This window comes from Dromiciops gliroides, chromosome 6 (assembly GCF_019393635.1).
Source record: "Dromiciops gliroides isolate mDroGli1 chromosome 6, mDroGli1.pri, whole genome shotgun sequence".
In the NCBI taxonomy this organism is placed as follows: domain Eukaryota; kingdom Metazoa; phylum Chordata; class Mammalia; order Microbiotheria; family Microbiotheriidae; genus Dromiciops; species Dromiciops gliroides.
This window is the reverse complement of record NC_057866.1, coordinates 38,383,092-38,405,900: the sequence shown is the minus strand read 5'-3', so window position 1 is coordinate 38,405,900 and position 22,809 is coordinate 38,383,092. Positions and strand designations below refer to the sequence as shown.

At 41.6% G+C, this 22,809-nt stretch overlaps 1 protein-coding gene across 4 annotated transcripts in view; it reads right to left on the bottom strand.

Annotated features, from left to right (window-relative positions):
* The window catches only part of WT1 (WT1 transcription factor), a 64,766-nt gene that overhangs the window by 15,678 nt on the left and 26,279 nt on the right, over nucleotides 1–22,809 (bottom strand). For 2 of the 4 annotated variants that reach the window (XM_043971718.1, XM_043971717.1), the window contains 2 exons: nucleotides 20,860–20,937; nucleotides 4,689–4,785 (listed from right to left, as the gene is read on the bottom strand). In XM_043971718.1, the coding sequence (XP_043827653.1) occupies nucleotides 4,689–4,785; nucleotides 20,860–20,937 (175 nt within the window). Of the gene's footprint in view, nucleotides 1–4,688; nucleotides 4,786–5,139; nucleotides 5,169–20,859; nucleotides 20,938–22,809 lie in introns of those variants that run through there. The other 2 variants (XM_043971720.1, XM_043971719.1) reach the window with 2 other exon arrangements.

The window sequence follows — 22,809 nt, the reverse complement described above, 5'->3', positions numbered from 1 at the left end:
ACCTCTTGGAATAGAACTTTAAGGGATGGATCAGAACACCCATGTCTATCCCTGGGGAGAAAAATAAAATGAGCAGCTAGGTAGGACAGTGGCTAGAGCACCTGGCTTAGAATCAGGAAGATTCATCCTAAATTCAAATCTGGCCTCAGACAATGACTAGCTATGTGACTCTGGGTGAGTTACTCAACCCTGTTTGCCTCAGTTTCCTCATCTTTAAAATGGGCTAGAGAAGGAAATGGCAAATCACTCCAGTATCTCTGCCAAGAAAAATGGGGTCACAAAGAGTCAGACATGACTGAAAGGACTGAACAACAACAAACTACACCAAGAATGGAAGAAAAATAAACATCTCTGACCAAATGATGAGCTAGGAAATTTGGTAGAAAAACTAAGAGAGAAAGCAATGCCATTCTACTCAGGGCCACTGAAATTAAGGAGGGATGATTGGAAGAGATCAAAAGGCAGTTAAAGGAAGTACTGTCCTTTCCTCCAATCCACAATAAATGTATGACAGTGATAGAATGACAAAAGGAAGGAGTCTGGAACAGTGAATAAAATGGGGGGGGGGGCGGGGAGAGGAACCAACTCTAAGAACCTGGTGTAAAATAACAGCTAGAAAATGAAGGGGTTCAACTAGATCATCCATCATTCTCTCTCAGCTCTAAAATTGTATTGTTCCATTGCTGTAGGGGTTCTTAACCTGGCATACATAACTGATTTTTTTTCTATCTTGGTAACTGCATTTCAGTATAGTTCGTTTCCTATGTAATCCTGAATTTTATTTTGTGTGTTCAAAAATATTACTCTGGGAAGAGGTCCATAAGATTCACTGGATGATACACACACACACACACACACACACACACACACACACACACACTCAATCAATCAATTAAGAATGCCTGGATTAAAGAATTGTAGGTTTTGGCAGGATGATTTCAGAAAGGCCTGGAAAGACTTATGTGAACTGATGTACAGTGAAGTAAGCAGAACCAGGAAAACATTGTACACAATGGCAGCAATATTGTTCATTGAAGAATTGTGAATGACTTAACTATTCTCAGCAATACAAGCATCCAAGACAACCCCAAAGGACTAATGATGAAGCATACTATCCACCTCCAAAGAAAGAACTGATATTGATGGAACATAGACTGAAGCAGGCTATTTTTCACTTATTTTTTTCATTTTTTCTTTTATTTGGGTTTTCTTATACAAAAGGACTAATGCGGTAATATATTACATAACTACACATGTATAACCTATGTCTGGTTGCTTACCATCCCAGGGAGCAGGGAGGAAAAGAGGGATAGAATTTGGAACTCAAAATTTTAAATAAAAATGTTTATTTAAAAAAAAAATTGTAGGTTTCATTGTACAGATGAGGAAACAGAGGCCCAGAGCATCCAGCTTTGGCAAAACAGAACATGTATTTGGGATTCAAACCCTGGTTTTCTGACCCCTCCCCTCCCACCCCCAGTCCAGTGACTTTTTCCCATCTCTTACAAGTTGCCTCTGCTAAAAGAAAATCAAGGTAAGGACCCACCTCAATCTCTGAGCTAGTGAGTCACTCCAGCCCACTCCTGAATCTCTGGAAGCCCTTCATTGGGATATAGTTTATTCTTTTTTATACTACTCAGAGGTGGGAGCATTTTGGAATCTCTCAAGATTTCCTTGAGCTCAGTTCCACACTCCTGTACATGCAAGGACAAGCTTTAAGCACTTCCTATATCATAAGTGCAATTGATTCATGATTTCATTCCGTCATTAACAATTATTAAGCGGGGCAGCTAGGTGGCGCAGTGGATAGAGCACTGGCCCTGGATTCAGGAGGACCTGAGTTCAAATCCGACCTCAGACACTTAACACTTTAAAAAAATTTTTTTTATTTAATTTTTTTCCTTTGCATAAAGCTTTTTTTATTATTGAATAGAATTTTATTTTCCAAAATATATGCAAAAACAAATTTTAACATCAATTTTTTTTAAAAATTGTGTTCCAACTTCTTCCTCCTCCATTCCCACCCCCCACCCACTAGAACTCAAGCATTTCAAAATAAGTTATATATGAGTAGTCATGGAAAACATTCCCACATTAGCTAGGTTGTGAGAGAAAACAGTCGAAAAACTCCCAAAATTTCAGACTGAGGAATTGTCAAAGAGAAAAAAAAAATTTTTTTTAAATATGTTTCCAGGGGCAGCTAGGTGGTGCAGTGGACAGAGCACCAGCCCTGGAACCAGGAGCACCCAAGCCCAAATCCGGTCCCAGACACCCAACACCCACCAGCCACGTGACCCCGGGCAAGCTACCCAACCCCAATCACCTCACCAAAAAAAAAAAGTGTTTCCATCTATTTTCAGATACTATCACTTCTTTCTCTGTAGATGGGTTGGCATTTTCATAAGCCCTTCAGGTTTATATTGGACCATTGCCTTGCTGAAAATAACTACATGCTTCCCAGCAGATCATCTAGCTGTGTGACCCTGGGCAAGTCACTTAACCCCAATTGCCTCACAAAAAAAAAAATTATTAAGCATGTGACAAATGGGAAGAGTGTTGGATTTGAAGTCAGAGAATCATGTGCTGCCTGTGCCTTGAGCATGTCCCTTAACCCTCTTAGACCTCGGTTCCTCATTTATAAAATAAGGAGATTGGACTAAATTACCTTTAAGGTGTTCTCCCGCTCTAAAATCTATTCTCCTATGGTCCTATGCTGCATTCACATAAGTAATAATACAATGTTTTAAGGTTTCCACAAAACACAAAACACTTTTCATTCATTATTTAGGTCTCCTCAGTAGAATGTAAGCTTTGGGAGGACAGGAACTCTTGTGACTTTTTTGTTGCATGCCCAACACTTAGAGCACTGCCTTGAAGATGTAATCAATTTTATTGATTTGAGTCTTTTTAAACCTTTAATCTATGGTCTTTTGATCCCATGTTTGACTGACTATCTCATTTGAGTAGCTCCCTGAATACAGAGGTTCCTTCCTTCTCTCCTTTCTTTTTTCCTTCCTTTCTCACTTCCTTTTTTTTTTTTTTGGTGAGGCAATTGGGGTTAAGTGACTTGCCCAGGGTCACACAGCTAATAAGTGTTAAGTGTCTGAGGCCAGATTTGAACTCACGTCCTCCTGAATCCAGGGCCAGGTGCTTTATCCATTGTGCCACCTAGCTGCCTCTCTCACTTCCTTTTTAACCCTTCTTTCCTCCCTACTTACTGCCATCCTTCCCTTCCTTCTTTCCTTCCCTCTTTTCTTCCTTCCTTCCTTCTCAATCTCATTTCCTTCTTTTTTCCCTCCCTTCCTTTCTCCTGCCTTTTTCTTCTTTCTTTCCTTTCTTGATTTCTTTTTCTTTCTTTTTTTTCTTTCTATATTCCCTTCATTTTATTTTTTCTTTCTTCCACATACTTTCATTCTGTTTTCTTTCTCTTTTCTCCTTTCTTTTTTCTTTCTTTCTCCTTTCTTTTTTCCTCCTTGGTTACCACAGTGCTTTGCACATAAGAGATACTCACTAAATGTTGGTTGCACTGACTTGAATTCAGTATGAAGAAAGTAGTCAAATGGGGGTTTCTATATTAGATAAATGGATTATCTATAATGCCGGGGTCTATCTCGGGAGTCACAGTGAAGTGAGATCATTGTGTTCTATTATAATGAAACTTCACTGGAAACATTAATGAAGATATCTCAGCTGATGATGTGAGCAGCCCCCTGACTGATTCCAGTTATTTCTAATCTTGGGCACTGGTTACTTTGAAGAAAGCATCATAAATGTGATAGGAGTTGTAACAATAGGAGCCAGTAACAGTACCAACCTTTGATAACTGTATTCATTTTTGAGCTCTTACAAAGAGCTAGGGAGGTGGCCTTCAACAAAGTTCTCTGATTTCCCAGCAACTTTTTAACTTATTTTGCCTGGGATTTGGGGCGGGGATGGGTCCTTACCTTACACTGGCCCATTGTTGGGGTGGCTCTCTCTGGACAGGGGAAGTCAATATGCAAGCTCAGCCCAATAGCATTCAGGCCACCCTGAATAAAGAATCACTGAGATTTTTCACATCTGCAGAGTGCTTCCCATACATTAGAACATTTGACCCTGACAATGACTTCATGAGGTTGGGACTCCAAGTCTAATCACCCCCATTTTATAGATGAAGTAACATGCTCAGAAGTGGCTTAGTTTACTGGATACAAAGCTGGACTTGGAATCTCAATTTCCTCATCTGTAAAATGATGTGGGTTCGACCACTTCTGAAGTCTCTTCCGGCTCTAAATTTATGTTCTTGTGAATTGTCTGTGGTCACACAGTTACCGCACCTCAGAGACAGAGGCAGGGGTTGGGGTCACTGATTTATAAATGAGAAAACTGAGACCCAGCCCGGGGAGTACCGGATGAAAAGTCAGTTCTTCCTGATCCCAGGTCCGGCTCTGTATCCACTCAGGGCCTCTCAAGGTAAAGGAAAGTTGAAGAGGAGGAAGGGGCAGGAAGGATCTTGGATTGAGTCATAGAGTTTATATTGGCCTGTGGAGGAGTAGGAAACCAGCTTATCTGGAGGCTGGGGGTCCTTGCTGACTATAATTAGCAGCAGATTACCGAATGCCCAACGAAGAGTCAGTGAAGAACCAAAAAGCCTGTTTGGGGAAGGGAGGTGGGGGTAGGGAAGTAGCTGGACTTCCCACCATACTCACTTGTATTCCCCTAAAGACGCCGTGAGTGTGGATTCTATATTGGGCCCCACAGAGGATCGGAGTGCTGTGGTTATCATTTTCATATCCTGTAGTGTGACTGCAAGCAAAGAGAGAGAAGAAATCATGAAGTTCATGGCCCTATCTTGGAGTCACCACACTTCCAATCCAAGGTGGGGAGAAATTCCATTAGAAGTCCCCAAAACAGAGATCTGGCTTTGACCTTTGACCTCCACTGGGGGGAAAGGGAAGCCAGATTGAGTTTGGGCAAGACCAGTGGAGCAAAGTACTCATTCATCCCCCTGGCCTCCTCTTTGTGGCCTGCCTCTCTCATCAGCGGTGGCCTGGAGGGTGTGAGAAGCCCTAAGCCCTGGGGCCCACATCTGGGTGATTCTGCCTCTCACCAGAGTGAAGGACCCCAGGGAAAAGCTGCATTTCCAGCTAAGAGATTTACCGTCCAAACTGCAGACCCGGCTGGCTGGCGAGAGCATCTCAGGAATGAGCAGAATGCTTCAAGTTTAACTTTAAGTACCCTGGATTTTTGTCAGCACCTCATGACTCAGATGTTACCAGATAGCACCAAGAAAGTGATGACATTTACAAGAATAGATGCCGTGTCCTGAGCAGTGGGGATTACAAATCAGTGGCCTAGCTCCACTTAACCCCCAGATCAGCTTTCCAGATTAGTTTAACCCTTTGTGCCTGATCCAGGCCAGGCCCAAAGATAAATCCCTGACACCCTCCTCCACCCCCCCCAAAAAAACCATTAGAATAATCTCACCTTCCTGACCCAAGCTTTCAGAAAAATCTAGGGGAGTTAAGAAAAACACTTAGGATGGGACAGATTCCTCCCACCAATCTACAAGTAAAGAAATGTTGGTGATTGGGTTATACGAACAGTGGGGGTTGGGTTGAGGGGGGTAGTAGGTGAAGGCCTTCAGAGAGAAGACCATTGGAAATGTTCCCTCCAGGGTGGACTGGCACAATGGAAGCCTGTTCTATGCATCCCCAGGCTGGTAGAGTTAGGATTCATAAATTGTAGTGTCCCCGAATTCTTGTTAGGCAGCATGGGGTAGAAGGAGGAACTTTGGAGTCAGAAAGACCTGGATTCAAATCCCTCTTCCAACCCTGGCAGAAGTAGGTGCTTCACTTCCCACCATAGAAGTTCCTAAGAAACAATATACTACTAATGTGGCATGGGGTTATCACTTAACCTCAGTCTCCTCATCTGTGAAATGACTGGGGGGCAGCTAGGTGGCGCAGTGGATAGAGCACCGGCCCTGGAGTCAGGAGGACCTGAGTTCAAATCCAGCCTCAGACACTTGACACTTACTAGCTGTGTGACCCTGGGCAAGTCTCTTAACCCACATTGCCTCACCAAAAAAAAAAATGAAGAAGAAGAAGAAGAAAGAAAGAAAGAAAGAAAGAAAGAAAGAAAGAAAGAAAGAAAGAAAGAAAGAAAGAAAGAAAGAGAAAGAGAGAGAGAGAGGGAGGGAGGGAGGAAGGAAGGAAGGAAGGAAGGAAGGAAGGAAGGAAGGAAGGAAGGAAGGAAGGAAGGAAGGAAGGAAGGAAGGAAGGAAGGAAGGAAGAAAGAAATGACTGGGTTGGATTAGGTGGCCTCCATGGTCCCTTCCAGGTCTAAACCTTATGAATCATGCTACCAGAAGCCAGAAAGGGCATAGAGATGTGTGTTTTGTTTTGTTTTGTTTTGTTTTGCAGGGCAATGGGGGTTAAGTGACTTGCCCAGGGTCACACAGCTAGTAAGTGCCAAGTATCTGAGGCCAGATTTTGAACTCAGGTCCTCCTGACTCCAGGGCCGGTGCTCTATCCACTGCGCCACCTAGCTGCCCCGAGATGTGTTTTTAATGACTGACTTTCCAAGATCCAATTTGGTCATTTTTTTTTTTCAGTTGTATCTGACCCTTTGAGACTCCATCTAGGGTTTTCTTTGCAAAGTTTTTAGAGTAGTTAGCCATTTCCTTCTCCAGCTCATTTTTTACAGATGAGGAAACTGAAGCAAACGGGGTTAAATGACTTGCCCAGCATTACACAGGTAGTGTCTAAGGGCAGATCTGAACCCAGGTCTTCCTGACTCCAGGCCTAGCACTCTATCCACTGAGCCACCTATCCGCCCACTTTTCCCAGTTGCCCAGGCTCATAATCTATCGTGTCTTCCTTCTCCACCACCTCCCACATTCAATCAGTTGCCATCATCCTATTGTCTCTACCTCAGCGGAATCTCTTATGTCTGTCCTTTCTTTTCCACTCTCATGGCAATTACCGTCAATCTGGACCTAATCACCCTTGCCCAGACCATTACAATAGGTCCCTACTTGTTCTTTCTGCTCCCAGTCTCTCTCCTCTCTAAGCTACACTTCACAATACGGCCAAAATCATCTTCCCAATGCACAAATGTCATTCCACTGACCTTCTCAGACACCTCCAGTGGCTGCCCAGTGTTAACCAATAAAATGGAAACTCCTCAAGCCCGGCATTCACAAGCCTCCATGTGGCAGCTCCAATTGGTCTTTCCAAGTTAATTTCACACACCTTCCCTTGACATACTCTGTATTCTAACTAGAGCCAGATTACTCTCCATTTGCCAATTCCTTCCTCAAACTGTGGTAAGGGGAGAGAACACTGCCTCAAGGTTCAAATCCCCACTTTCAAAGACTGGATGGCCTCTCCTCCCCCCCACCCCAATATCTCTACTTGTTGAAATCTTTCCCCTCCTTCAAGGTCTAACTCAGGTATCATATCCTCCCTGAAGTTTTCTGAATCCCTACCCCAGCCCCTCCAGCTCCTCAAATCTTTCACACTTCTCAATTTGAGCCCTTCTGGACACTGAACATTCATATTTACAATTATTTCATATGATCATAGATATAGAGTTGGAAGGGTCACCTAAGTCCTCATTTTTCAAGTGAGGCCCCAAGAGGCAAAGTAACTTAAGGTCATCAAGCTAGTAAGAGGCAGATCAGGATTTGAACCCAGATTCCAGGCTCTAAGTTCAGCACTTTCCATTATACAACACTGCCTATATGTCATATCTCTTCCTAAGCTGCTAGAAGCCAGGGCAAATATGCCATTTGCTTTGTTTTTATGCCCTAGCTGTAAATCATAGAATTTAGAGCCAGAACAAACCTTAACAATAATCTAATTCTACTCTTATAGGTGAGGTATATGAAAGCCTTGAGAAGAGAGGGGATTGTCTATCAGGTAAACTGAAGACTCAATTCTCAGAAGAGATTTGGAGGAGAGGCAGCTGGAGAATTCCCCATCTAGTTCTAGTCCTGGAGGTTGAAGAAAGCCTCATCAGGCTTCTTAGTGTGGGATCATGATGACAAATTTGGAGACGTATATTATATCTCTACTCAGCTATCTCTCTTTCAGAGGCAGGAAGGCCACCCAGTTGATAAACCTCTGAGCCTGGAGTCAGGAAGACCTGAAGTCAAATCCAGCCTCAGACAACTTATTAGCTATGTGACCCTGGGCAAGTCACTTAACTGCTGTCTGCCTCAGTTTCTTTTACTGTAAAATGTGCCTGATAATAATAATAGCACCACCCTCCCAGGGCTGATGAGAGGATCAAATGAGATGATATTGATAAAGTGCTTAGCTTAATGCCTGGTACATAGTATGTGCTTAACAAGTGCTTATTTTCTAATTCCCTTCTCTAAGCTACAACCATCATGCATTTTTTAAAAAAACTCAGTTTTTCAAGGAGATGGATCAATGCTGGAAAAGAACATCAAGAACAGAAGGGAGAGGGGGCAGCTAGGTGGCACAGTGGATAGAGCACCGGCCCTGAATTCAGGAGTACCTGAGTTCAAATCCGGCCTCAGACACTGGGCAAGTCACTTAACCCCAAATACCTCACTAAAAAAACAAAACAAAACAAAAAACAAACAAACAAAAAGAGAACAGAAGGGAGAGGAGAACTCACCACCCAGAGCATCTATCAACTATGGAATGGCTGAGCAAACAATAGTATATAAATTGAATGGACTATTATTGTGTAATAAGAAATGATGGATAAGAAGACTTCGGAGAAACATGAGAAATCTCCAATGAATGGATGCGGAATGAAGAAAGTAGCCCCAGGAAAAGAGCCTACATGATCGTAACGACCACATCAAATGATGAAAAGAACACTGAGAGATCACTGGTCTCAACAAAAGGCCAGGAATGATGCTGGTCCCAGAGGACTGATAAGCCTCCAGAGAGGCAGGAAGAAGGAGACAGGCAGAAGACAGCTCATGTGCTGTCATTCTCTTTAACCTTTTTTCTTTGTTACAATGGGAGATTCTGGTCTGGGAGTAGAAGAAAACTACAACAGGTAATTATTATACTTATAAAAAGGCAAAAAGGCATTCAAGGGAGCAGCTAGGTGGTGCAGTAGATAAAGCACTGGCCTTGGATTCAGGAGGACCTGAGTTCAAATCTGGCCTCAGACACTTGACACTAGCTGTGTGACCCTGGGCAAGTCACTTAACCCTCACTGCCCTGCAAAAAAACAAAAACAAAAACAAAACAAAAAAGGCATTCAAAATAATTTAGCAGGGGACAGCTAGGTGGCACAGTGGATAAAGCACTAGCCCTGGATTCAGGAGGATTTGAGTTCAAATCCAGCCTCAGACACTTGACACTTACTAGCTGTGTGACCCTGGGGCAAGTCACTTAACCCTCCTTGTCCCACCCCATCCCTAAAAAATTTAGCATACAGTATCTGACACTTCAAACTTTAGAACATTAATAGCCAGTATTTATACAGTGCTTTAGAGCTTGCAAAGCCTTCCACATATGGTTGCTCATTTGATCCTACCTGTGAGGTGGGGACTATTATTATCCTTATTTTACAGATGTTGAAACTGAGGCACTGAAAGAGGAAGTAACCTGCCCAGGGTCACATGGCTAGTAAGTGTCTGAAGCAGGATTCAAATTCAGATATTCCTGACTCCAGGACTCCATCCATTGCACCCCCCACCCAAGCTGCCTCATGACTCTCTGGGAAAGGAGAAGCCATGTCATTGTCATAGGGAAAATGAGTTAATATTGCTGGCCAAGTACACATGGGAAGCAGCAAAGAAAGAGATGAAGTCATCAAAGCCCCTGGCTGATAAGACCCGTGAAGTTCTTTCTTCCCCTTTGTTTAGCTCATAATTCTGCAGGAAGTGAGACCATCACCCAGTGGACATACTCAAAGGTGCAGTGTGAGGGACATTGTCCTGAGTGAGGAAACCAAAACATGAGATTATGAAAATGTAAAATGTTCCTAAATCCATGTGGTACATGTTGGAATATAAACTCATTGCAAATAAGGATTATTTCATTCACTTTTTTGTGTCCCTCGGGCCTAGAACAGGCACAAAGAAGATGCTTAACAAATGTCTGTTGATTAATTGATTCACCATAAACTGGGGTGGGTAGATGAACTCCAGGAGGACCATGAAACAGAATTTCCCAGCAATGCTTTCATAACAAAATTGAAGTAATAATAACAACTTCCATTTCTATGGTGTTTTAAGGCTTTCAAAGCACATTCCTCATAACAGCTTTGTGAGGCTGGTAGTATAGGTATTTTTATTCCCATTTGACAGATGAGTAAACTCAATGGGTTTCTTCTCCAGGAAATGGTTCTGATCCCATGGTTGTTAGTCACAGGAGCACACAATCAAGGATTTCGAGCTAGAAGGGGATTCAGAGGTCATGTAGGCCAATTCCTCTCATTTTGCAGATGGAAAACTGAGTCCCCCCCCAAAAAAAAGTTAAAAATTATTATTTTTTTTTTAGTGAGGCGATTGGGGTTAAGTGACTTGCCCAGGGTCACACAGCTGGTAAGTATTAAGTGTCTCAGGCCAAATTTGAACTCAGGTCCTCCTGCCTCCAGGGCCGGTGCTCTATCCACTGTGCCACCTAGCTGCCCCAAAATTATTTTTTTTTAACAAAAAACCTGAGTCCCAGGGAGATTAAGGCACTTGGCTAAGTCTCACAAATAGTAAGAGAGGCAGAATTTCAAGCCAGGCCTCTTGACTTGCAAGCCAATGCTCTTTGCACTATGGTAGTGTTCGCTTCCTCCTCCTCAAGTTATCAAGGAGATACTGACATTTCTGACTCCAGGGCTAGTGCTCATGCCAAACTCCCTCTAAGCACCTACAAGATATGTAAGACACTAGTGATTCAAAGAGAAAACAGCACACTTCTTCTGCTCTGAAAGAGCTTATAATAGTGAGGGAGGGGTGAATGTACACAGCTGTGACACAGGGAAGAATGTGAGAAGTACAAAGAGAAGGATCAGGCAAAATGATAGAAGAAACCTGAGGAGGGAGTGATCAGGTTCAGTTGGGGAAAGGGCAATGAGGGAAGGCTTCCTGTAGGAGGGAGCAGCTGAATTAGGCCTTGAAGGAAGAAAGGAAAGACCTAAATTACATTAAAGGAAATTGATTCCAAGAGATGTGTGAAACTGTGAACAAAGTTCAAGGGCAGTTCAAGATGATCCAATGCAGAATAGCCCCATTTGACTAAAACACAGAGCATGAGTGGGAAATAAGAGATGAAGGCAGGTTAAAGGCAGTTGGCAGAGAACCTTAAAAACTGGGATCCGGAGCTTATATTTCATTTGATAGGCAAAGGAGTCCATTGGAAAAACAAAACAACAAAAAACTTCCTCATCTGCAAAATGTGGGTGTTAGACTAAATGAGCAGTAAGGTCCCTGTCAACTCTAAGTCTTATATACAGAATATATATATATATATATATATATATATATATATATATAAGTCTTATATACAGAATAGTATATAAGCATGCATTTATATGTTATCTCTCCTGAGAGAATTAGAACTCTTTGAGGAGGGGCAGCTAGGTGGCGCAGTGGATAGAGCACCGGCCCTGGAATCAGGAGTACCTGAGTTCAAATCCAGCCTCAGACATTTACTAGCTGTGTGACCCTGGGCAAGTCACTTAACCCCAATTTCCTCACTAAAAAAAAGGGGGAAAAAAAGAACTCTTTGAGGGCAGGGACTCTGATTTTGTTTGTTTGTTTTTTATGCCAAAGTACAGTTGTTATTCAGCTGTTTCTGACTATTCATGACACTATTAGGATTTTTCTTGAAAGACTCTGGAGTGGTTTGCCATTTCCTTCTCCAGCTCATTTTACAGATAAAGAAACTGAGGCAAACAGGATTAAGTGACTTGCCCAGGGTCATACAGCTAGGAAGTGTCTGAGGCCAGATTTGAACTCAGGAGGATGAGTCTTCCTGACTGCAGGCACAGCACTCTATCCACTGTGGTACCTAGCTGCCCCAAGGTGGATGGTGATGGTGATGGGGAAGGAAGCCCATGGCATGCCCTCTTCAGGATGACTAAATCGTCATTCTGTGACTCACTATTTATGTTGATATGAATAATAATCATGCCTAACCAGCAAAGCAATACTTAGTGATTTTTGGCACCTGTTGCAAGCCTCGCTCAGGACAAGCAAAGCAAAATGAACTTTCAGGTCAACCCTGAAATCCATAATGTGAAAATGTCACAAGCAGGCATTTGGCCAAATTCAACTGAGCATGAAGGGAAATTCATGAGTCTAGTGGCTTCTAGAGTATTAAAGGCCTAATAGAATGAAAGCTCCTTGAGGACAGGGTCAGCTTATTTTATCTTTGTATACCTGAAACACGGTTGGTGCTTAATAAATGCTTGTCAATTGATTGAAAAAGACTTCCTGAACTGAATTTTTGTGCCCTTGAAATTTCAGCACCCTGAAGCAAAGACCAGTTTACCCCACTCTAGTTATGGTTTTGCTATGCAGTGTTTGTATGTGATTCTTCTCCATAATAATAACTAACACTTACAGCACCTAATATGCATTAAGTTCTGTGCTAAGTGCTTCACGATTATTATCTCATTTGATATTCACAACAACCTTGGGAGATCGATACTATTATTATACCCATTTCACAGATGAGGAAACTGAGGTAAACAGCCGTTAAGTGTGCCACCTAGCTGTCCCCAAGAAGAATAATCTAAATCGCCCATGGTTCTTTGTAAGTGCTTTCTCCTGATCATACCAAGACAACAAGAGAGCAAGAATAGTTATCAGTCCACCATACATCTAGTGACTTCATTTCCTACAATAGTCTGAACCTGGCCTTACGTCTATTTTCCTAGGCAGTTGAAAAATAAACCAAGGAAAACTTGCCTCCCAGGTCTGCCTTTGTGGTTTGTAAAAGCAGGATCCATATATAAAATGAACTCTGATCTCCCTGAGTCATTGAGCATCCAACTGTAGTGCGGAAGATCCTTAATGCCTGGATGACAGCTCTTTTTTAAAAAATAATAATAATTTTGATCTTCCACAGAACATGAGAAGAGTTTTTTTCTTAAAAAAAAAAAAACTAGGATATAACCCTACAGATGAGGAAAAGCAGAGCTGTGCCCAACAGCCAGATCAATGGGAAATGTTGAAAATAAATAGTACTTTCTGAAAACAATTAGCATTTTGTATGAATATTCAAAAAAGGAAAAACATGGGGCCTGCAACCTCTCTCACACACCTTCTGTTATTGGCTAGGGAAGTCTCAGCTCTCCCATTCTTAAACACAGGGGGTGGTGACATCTTGTCTTCACCTGGTTATTGTCTCCAATAAGGATGAAAGCAAAAAACCATGGGAAGATTCTAGGCTCTGGTACATCCTGGGAAATGGAATTCAGGCTCTGAAGCCTCATCTCTAGAACGTGGATTATGAATCTCTCCCCATTCCATTTTCTTTTGCTTTTTAAAAAAAAATCAATGTAGGGAGTTCCAATGGAGGACCTGCCTTCATAGACAAAAGTGAGCTCCCCCTTTGAAACTTAGGGTCTTAGAGAGCTGTCTAGATCACTTAGGGGTTATGTGACTTGCCCAGGGATTCACAGCCAGCATGTGTCAAAGGCGGAGCCACATTTCTCCCCCTTCCTCATGTATATCTACCGATCTCTTTCCCTCTCTCCTTTCCTCTCTATCTCTCTCTGTCTCTGTCCCTGTGTCTGTTTCTCTGTCTCTCTCTCCCTCATTTATAACTATATATCTATACTTCTCTCTTTCCCTCCTTTTCTCTCTCTCTTCCCCATTTATATCCATATCTCTCTTTTCCTTCCTCCTTTCCTATCTCTGTCTCTCTGTTTCTCTCTCTGTCCTTTCCCCATTCGTACCTATATCTCTCTTTCCTTCTTTCTATTCCTCTGTGTGTGTGTGTGTGTGTGTGTGTCTCTGTCTCTCTTTTTCTCTTTGCTGTTCTCTGTGAGGCTGGAAAAATAGGCTGGAACTTGACTGTGAAATGTCAACTAGAAAAATTTGCATTTCATCCTAAAAAACAAAAGAGAATCATTGGATCTTCTTCAGTGGGGGGAGTGGAATGAACAGACCTGGGATTTTATGAATCTGTGTAGGGGATCGATTGGAGCAGGGAGAAAGAGACTAGATGCAAGGAGGACAATCAGAAGACAATCGTGATAGTCCAGGAAAGAGGTGACAAAGGCTTTTACTAGGTTGGTTGTAGAGGGAGAGAAAGGAAACAGACAAGGGAAATGCTATGAAAGTGGAACTGACAAGACTTGGCAATTGATTGGATATTGGGGTGGAAAGAACCATAGATATCATCTAATCCAATGTTCTCATTTTACAAATGAGGAAACTGAGGCTCTCCTGCCTCCAAATCCAACACCCCACCCTCTTTGTGAAATTACTTTATACTTTATGTTGTAAAGGATCCCCCAAATAGAATAAAGTCTTTGAGGGCTGGGAGTATTTTTGTTTTAGTTTTGATCTTTGCATCCCCAGTACTTATCACAGTGCCACACATAACACATGTTTCTGGAATTGAATTGGATAAAGAAGGGGGTGGTGCTTGACTAGGATGGAAATCTAAAGTAAAGATGGCAAATTTTGTGATGATTCTGCTTGCCATGTGGAAGGAGCCCCTCCCCCAAACTCACCAACTTGTCCTTTGAACTATCATATACCTATTTCACATGGAAATCAGGAAGTTGGAAATGAAGAAAAAATGAACGTCCCTACTCACTTAGCAAGGGGGAGAGGGGGAGGAGGAGTAAAAATAATCTAACAGCTGTTCTGTACAGAGATGTCAAACATAGTTGATATATGTGGCAACACTCCCCACCCACCCCCCAACCAAATTAAAATGTAATTGGGAAATGTTTAACAAAATAAAGAATAATCCAACAGAACATAAATAATGCTACTATGTGGCTTTCTAAATCAATTTTAACATCACTGCTGTAGAATGTCTGTTTGGGGGACCATTTTTTGCAGTGCCTCCTCTACCTGCATTGTTCCTAAAGGCAAAAAATGATACTTTAAATTATTCCACTGAAACATACACAGCATGCTTCCTGCTGATAAGTCTTTAGGAAGGTTTGAAAGGAAGAAACAGGTATCTAACTTTGGTCTAAGAGATCCTAGGACTTGAACCTGGGTGGAATCTTAGAGGTCTTCTCCAACTCCCTCAATTTAAGTGATATGACCAAGGTCACACAGCTGAAAAGTTGCTGAGTGGGATAAGAAATGATGAGCTGGCAGATTTCAGAAAAACCTAAAAAGACTTACATGAACAAAGTGCAGTGAGCAGAACCAGGAGAACACTGTATACAGTAACAGCAATATTGTATGATGGATTGTGAATGACTTAGTTATTCTTAGCAAGACAATGATCTAAGACGATCCCAAAGGGCTCATAATAAAATATGTTATCTGCCTCCAGAGAAAAAACTGAAATTGTCACACTTAAGCATACTATTTTATCTCTTTCATTCTTTTGTTTTGTCTTGTTTTGTTTTATTCTAGTCTAGTTGTACAAAATGACTAATATGGAAATGTTTCACATGATTGCACATGTAGAACCTATATCAGATTGCTTACCATCTCAGGGAGATGGAAAGGGGAGCAAGGGAATATAATTTGGAACTCAAAACTTAAAATAAAACAAATCTTAAAATTATTTTAACATGTAATGGGGGGAATAAAATATTATTTTTAAAAAGAAGAAATAAGGTTTAAAACCGCCTGGAAAGTGTTAGCAAACTTTGGAAGTCTTGTCAAATTATTTAAAATGAGAAGTCATTAATAGTTTGTGTAATAATGTTTGTTGGGATAAATTGTCTAAATGGGGCAAATAGTCTAAACTGAATAAGAGCCCAGAAAGGAATGAGTGAAAATGGGGAGCAAAGTGGGAGAAACAGAAAAGAGAGAAGTGGGGGGGTGGGCTGGAGAAGCTACTGAATTAGTCTACTGTAAGTGAGAGGAACAAGGGATTCAGCATTAAATCATAACTGGCCATTTCCTATCCCATAAACCCAAGAGTCTTGTCCTTTGTTCTCCACATTATGGTTAACAGACCTCAGCCAAGCCGAAGACAAGAAGATAATTAATGAAGAACCCAAGACCAAACAGAACAGCATTAGAAGAGAATTCAAGGACTATGGAGGAAAGAGGGGAGTCGGGGGTGTGGATTTTCATCGAGGAAAACACTTCTCCATCTTTGCCTTGCATCTCAAGCCCAAAGCCCCTCAGGAGCCACTTAGAAACAGGCCATTCATTTTCAAGATGTAAATCTCTTGGAAGGGTACCTTATGTTCACAGAGTCTGAGACTGGAGGTGCTGGGCTGCGTATTGTAACTCTTGGCCAGAGGAGACAGATAACTCTTTTGGCAAAGATTCTCAGTGATGAGACCATGTCTAGTGCTGATTTTCTACAGATTCTACAATCTTGGCCCTACCAAAACGTCAGCCTTGTTTTTACCATAGATCACTCATCTTCTTGATTTCTCTCTCTCTCTCTCTCTCTCTCTCTCTCTCTCTCTCTCTCTCTCTCTCTCTCTCTCTCTCTCTCTCCCCCCCCGCTCTCATTCTTTTCTTTCCTCCTTGAAAGCATCCACAGGTCAAATACTCTGTGCTCCTAACAGCCTGGGAACTTCTTGGACACGCAAGGGAACATTTGTTCTGCTCCATACTCCGTCCATATTTCCATTGTGTTCGATTTCCCACTCCCCCTTCTCAAGTCCCTGGAGTATAACCTCTTCCTCATTTTAATAGCTTGGACCCCAGTCAAGGTTGATGTGTTTCTCCATTTTGCAGGATATTTTCTCCAGAAAAGACAAAACAGCGTCTAACTGTGTTAGTTTAACAGCCTGTGCTTTTTTTTAAATCTTTTAGAAACCAGAAGCTATGAAGAAAATGAAGGAAAGATGATTCCTTTTTTAAATTTCAAATTGGCCAGAAAAGCAAAGTATTGTTGTTTCTAAATTGAACATAATGGTGGCTGGTACTACAGAACCAATCCCTTTGGAATGTGTTTTTCCTTAAGAGTCCTGCTTTTAACAACCAAATGATGTTTTGGTGGGGTTGCGGAAGTCGATGAGCCTCCCAAAGTATCTTGGGCCTTTCTTGAATTCAGTTGGAAATAGCATATTCTACATTAGCAGCCACAAGAAATGTCTGTTCCTGGCTTCCAGGGGCAGACAGGTTGAACCATCAATCAATTAATGGATCAACAGGCATTTCTCAAGCCATTTATTTGTCATTCCCCTCCTCACCCCGTTGTCTCTAGCATAAAATACAAATTCCTAGGCTTGGCACTGATGCCCTTCCTCAGCTGGACTCCATCCAACCTTTCCAGATTTATTTCACATTATTCCTCTACAGGCATTCCATATCCCAGCCAGATTATTTCCCAAACTTGCCAGTCGTCTTTCCTGCCTCTTCTGTGTACTCACATGGCTGGCCCATGTACAGTACTCACCATGTACTACATGCTCATTCCTGCCTTTTAGAACACTTATCATCTTCCGGTACGGCTCAATTTGAGTACCACCTCTTACATGTACACTCCCATGTTCCCCTGGCTCAAGTGGATTCTCTCCCTCTTCAAATATTCCAACTATTTCAAACACCTATTTTAAAACCCAAGTCACAGGCTAAAATTGTGTTTATTTTCTAGAGACAAGTGCCTCTGACGTTCTTCACAGCGGTTATCTGATACATACTTTTATCCAAAAAGATATTGCTGGAGCACCAAGGGAGATGAGCTTTTGCATTCAATATCGTAGGCAGTAAATGTTTACGACAAGATCTCCACAGCCAAAACAAAGAGCTGAACTGGACCAATTAACTGGCCAAATCAGATTTCTTTTTTCCCTATCAGGATTGTGCAGACAATTGCCTTTGATCTTCTCCCTTGGTATCCCAGCTTTTGTAAGGCAAATATGTAATTTTCAAAATAAAAATAGGAGTGAAAAAAAAAGAAAGAAAGAAAGAAAGAAATAGGAGTAGTGGGGCCAGCTAGGTGGTGCAGTGGATAAAGCACTGGCCCTGGATTCAGGAGGACCTGAGTTCAAATCCTGCCTCAGACACTTGACACTTACTAGCAAGTCACCTAACCCTCTTAGGAATCTATGGCTTCTGAACACAGTAGGTGTACAGGAATCATCTTTCATTTCAATAGTACTTTACGTATTTAACCCACCGATGAGTTTGGTCTGGAGAGAGAAATATGGAGAGAGGAAGAACTATGGCATAAAGACAAAGCATCGATCAAATGGGCTTTTAAAACCCTAAGCCTTTTCCTCTGTAGTATAGAAGAAGTATAGAAGTATAGTAGGTAGTGTAGAAGAAGGCAATTATAACAATAGCAACATTTATCATTTTAATTATATAATTATAATATTATATAATTGTGCATTATAATAATACCAATAAATACTATCAATATAATTAGGGTTATGTGATTATAATAAATATTGTCAACATAATTATAATAAACATTCTTATATAGTTATTAATAATATAATTATTATGTAATCATAACGAATAATAATTACAATTAAATAATTCTTTAAGATTTGCTGAAGATTCTGTGCTTCACTATATATATACACACATATATAGACATACATACATATTCAATAGGACTTGTCATACATGTATACTCGCATATATGTGTGTATATATGTACGTGTGTATGACAAGCCTTATTGAATTACTTCAATAGATATTATATCCAATTGGTCAAATATTACATCATAGCAGTGATTTTTTTTTTGTTACTGAATTTCTTGGTAGTTCCACGCCCACCTGCTTTCCTACTTTTTACTTTTGCAAATTTCCAAAAATCCCTTGTATGGTATGGTTTTTTTAAAAGTCCTGAATGGTTTTGGGAAGTATAACATATGGAAAACATGGAACACTTCACACTGACCTTCAGAATGTTCTGTGGAATAGATTTGATTTAAGGGGAAATAGGATAATTCTTAAACCCCAAGTAGAAGAAAAGACCAAAGGGGAAAGAGGTCAACTAAGAGATTCCAAAGAAGAGAAAGAATGGTCAGTGTGGGGAAGCAGGGACATCTAAGATAAAAGGAAAAGAGACACAATAGAGAGAATTCTGAAATTGTCAACAGCAGACCAGTGAGATTTGGAGGAGGGTAAGATGCTTTATTAAAGGCAAAAGAAAACTTGATACCACCACAACCAACATACAGAAAAAGGAGGTAAGGGTGTTCCTAACTGATCGCAAGCAGCCCTGGGAAATGGAGAAGTCTTTGGCAGCAAGTCATTGGTGGGTGCAAGATCCAAAATGCCAGCCCTAATATCAGGCAAACTGTTGACATACCAGAAACCAAGGTTGGGTGAAAGAAAAGGAGGAGATGGGCCTGGGCTCTGGGAATGGAAAGAGAGAGAAAATAATCCACAGGGATAGTCTTAGGGACAGGGGCTGAAGAAGGCATAATCATTGGGGTTTAAAAGATATAGGTCTTGGTGGAACCTTACAGAAGTCCAATGATTCACCCTAAGAAACTTTAAAGGAAGGAGAATAAAAGGGAATGGAGAAAAATACAGAGCTCAGCATGTAGCATGCAGTGTACGCTCCATAACTGGTAGGTCTAAAAGGAAAAAGCAGAATGCCACAAAATGAGCGTAGTTGTGAAATACAGATGAAGAAAAGTAATGAGCCATCTACTGGACTCTACAAGAGGCACACAGTCACATTCCAGGACTGGGTATCTCAGGTCTTATACCATCTAAATTCTCCCACAGCAATCATAAATCAAGGAGAAGAAAAAGAACAAGATACTGGGTTTTGGCCCCATCCCCAGTGGCCCCAGGGCACTGTCCCTGATCATCCTCCATCAGCTTGGACTTCTGTGATGCTCCTAGTGCCATATGCCAATGGCAGCACCATTACTTTTGGAAACCAGAGTATCAGCCACTCACTTGCTTTGCCCTTCTGTCCATTTCAATGAGCTGGAGTTGCCAGCAGCAGGTCTAGAAGAGAAGAAGAAGAGGTGGGGTGGGGATGGCGCATGCATGGTGGTAGGTAAGCCACCCTACCTAGAAATCCAACAGGGAGTCAACATTTTCTTAAGAGATGCAAAGATGATAGAGCATCTCAAAGGAATTCAGTAACTGCCCCAGCTCTGTAAGGTCTGATTTCTGTACCCTTCCTTGTTCTAGCATCTATTGTAAGGATGTAAGGGACTTTGAAAGAGCTTTCTCCTGCTAGCTAAAACCGAATTACTTGTCTTCCTGTGGGTGCTGAAGTGACCTTAGGGCCTGTCATCAGACAGGTAATACATTCCCTAGTGTAGTAGAATATTAGTCAGGGTGAATGCCTGTTGGTGGGACCATTCTCAAGCAAGAGCTGGCTGTCGTCTGTCCAAAGCATCATCACTCAAATACAAATTTGGGGCCTGGACTTTGTACACTTAAAGCATTTCTTGATAAGTATAATGGATACCATCTGTAAATAGCATTTCCTCCAAAATGTGAACATTCGGGGGAAATCAGTTGAATGAACAAAAGTTTGGAGAACTCCGAGGCATTTAATACGAAATGACCACATTGAATGTTAAATTTTTGTTACCAAACCCACAGCACAGGAAAAATATTGTACATTAGACCCCAAAAAGCAGTTTATTTTCCTCCAATCTTGAAATTATCTGCAAAGATCAACAACAAAAAAGAAAATACCTTATACACAAAGAAAGGCAACTTAATACCACAATTGTTGCCTGACTTTTTATTTACTGTGCCCACCATTACCTTAAAAGCGGGTCAGACAAATCCAAGTTATTATCACTGAACAATCACTTGAGAGAGGACTGTGAGAGGTCCAACCTTACCCCTTCAGTGTGGCCCCTAGGTTCATCTGATTCCAGGTCATGCATTCTAGCTGCGAGGTCATTTGGTACAGATTGTCACTGTGAGAGAAATAGACAGAGTTAGAGGAAGGAAGGAATAAACACACATTTATTAAGTGCCTACTATATGCCAGGCATTGCATCATGCTCTTTCCAAATATTATTTCATCAAGGCCCACAACAAGCCTGGGAGGGAGGTGGTGGTGTTATTGTTGTTGTTATTGCTGCTGCTATCTTCATTTTATATTTGAGGAAACTGAGGCAGACTGAAATTAAGTGACTTACATGCCCAGGGTCAAACAGCTAGTAAATGTTAGAGGTCTGATTTGAACTCAGATCTTCCTGATTGCAGGCCCAGCACTCTAACCACTACACTACCTAGCCCATCAGAATCCAAATAGATGCAAGTCTTCTTGCCAAAAGTAGCAACGTTTTCATTTTCCTCTTGAGAAAAATTTTCTCCCCTTCATTTCATATTGTGAGTATGAAACACAGTCATAGAAGTTCCAAGCTGGAGGGGACCTTGGTAGCCTAGGCAACCCATACCCAAAAAGAATCCCCATTACAACATCCCTCATAAGTATTCACCCAACTTCCATTTAAAGGCCTCTATTTAGGAGGTCTACTAAGCTCTCAGAAAACCCATTCCACTTTGGGCTTTCTCTCTGCTACCCTCCTTATTGTCTTCTATCTCCATTCTTTGGGTCCATCCCCCAAACCAGGAATGCACTCACTCCTCATTTCCCCACAGATCCCACTGGTCTCTTCAGATGCAGCCCAGAGGCCACCTTCTGCTAGTGCCCTCCCTCTCTAATTACCTTATATCCAACTACTTTCTTATTTATTTGTATTTATTCTGTATGCACTTACAGAGGGTATCCCCAGTCCTAGAGCAATTTTAAGCTTAATTGGGTATTAAAGATTAAATCTGTCCTAAGCCTTTGAATGGAGAGGACTTGAATGGACTTGAATTTAAATCTGAGTATCTTCAGACACTTCTTAGCTGTGTGTCACTTAACCCTGTTTGCCTCAGTTTTCTCATCTGTAAAATAAACAAGAAGAAGGAAATGGCACACCACTGCAGTAACTTTGCCAAGAAAACCCCAAACAGGGTCATGGAGAGTCAGACACAATTGAAACGACCACAACAACAACAACAAAGACTGAGCACACCTTGTATATGGCTGCCCTTGCCTGCACCTGACACAGTGACTGAACATAGCAGGTGCTTAATAAATGTTTGTGGACAGCATAAATTGGAGAGCTCCACTGGTTAGGAAGTCCTGACACCAATCCCAAATTGGCTTCCTTGGAATCTGTGCCCATTATTCCTAGTTCTGCCCTTCAAACAGATCAAATCAAACCCCTCTTTCCTATGCCAACCCTTCAAATATTTGGAGATGCCTATTATGTCCCTCCCTACCCCAGTCTTTTCTCCACCTGCCCCAAATTCCTTCAACTCATCTTCATGTATCATGAATTCAAGGCTCTTCACCATTCAGGTTGCACTGTATTGGACATTCGAATCATTCATTCACCTTATACTACCCTGGGCATTCGAATCATTCATTCACCTTGCACTTCTCGGGACATTAGAATCATTCATTCAGTTCGTGCTGCCCTGGACATTAGAATCATTCATTCAGATTGCACAGCTCTGGACATTAGAATCATTCATTCCGGTTGCACTGCCTTAGGCATTCACATCATTCAAAGACCCAGTAGAAATAACAATGATAGGGGCAGCTAGATGGCACAGTGGATAGAGCACTGGCCCTGGATTCAGGAGGACCTGAGTTCAAATCCGGCCTCAGACACTTGACACTTACTAGCTGTGTGACCCTGGGTAAGTCACTTAACCAAGGAGGAGGAGGAGGAGAAGAAGAAGAAGAAGAAGAAGAAGAAGAAGAAGAAGAAGAAGAAGAAGAAGAA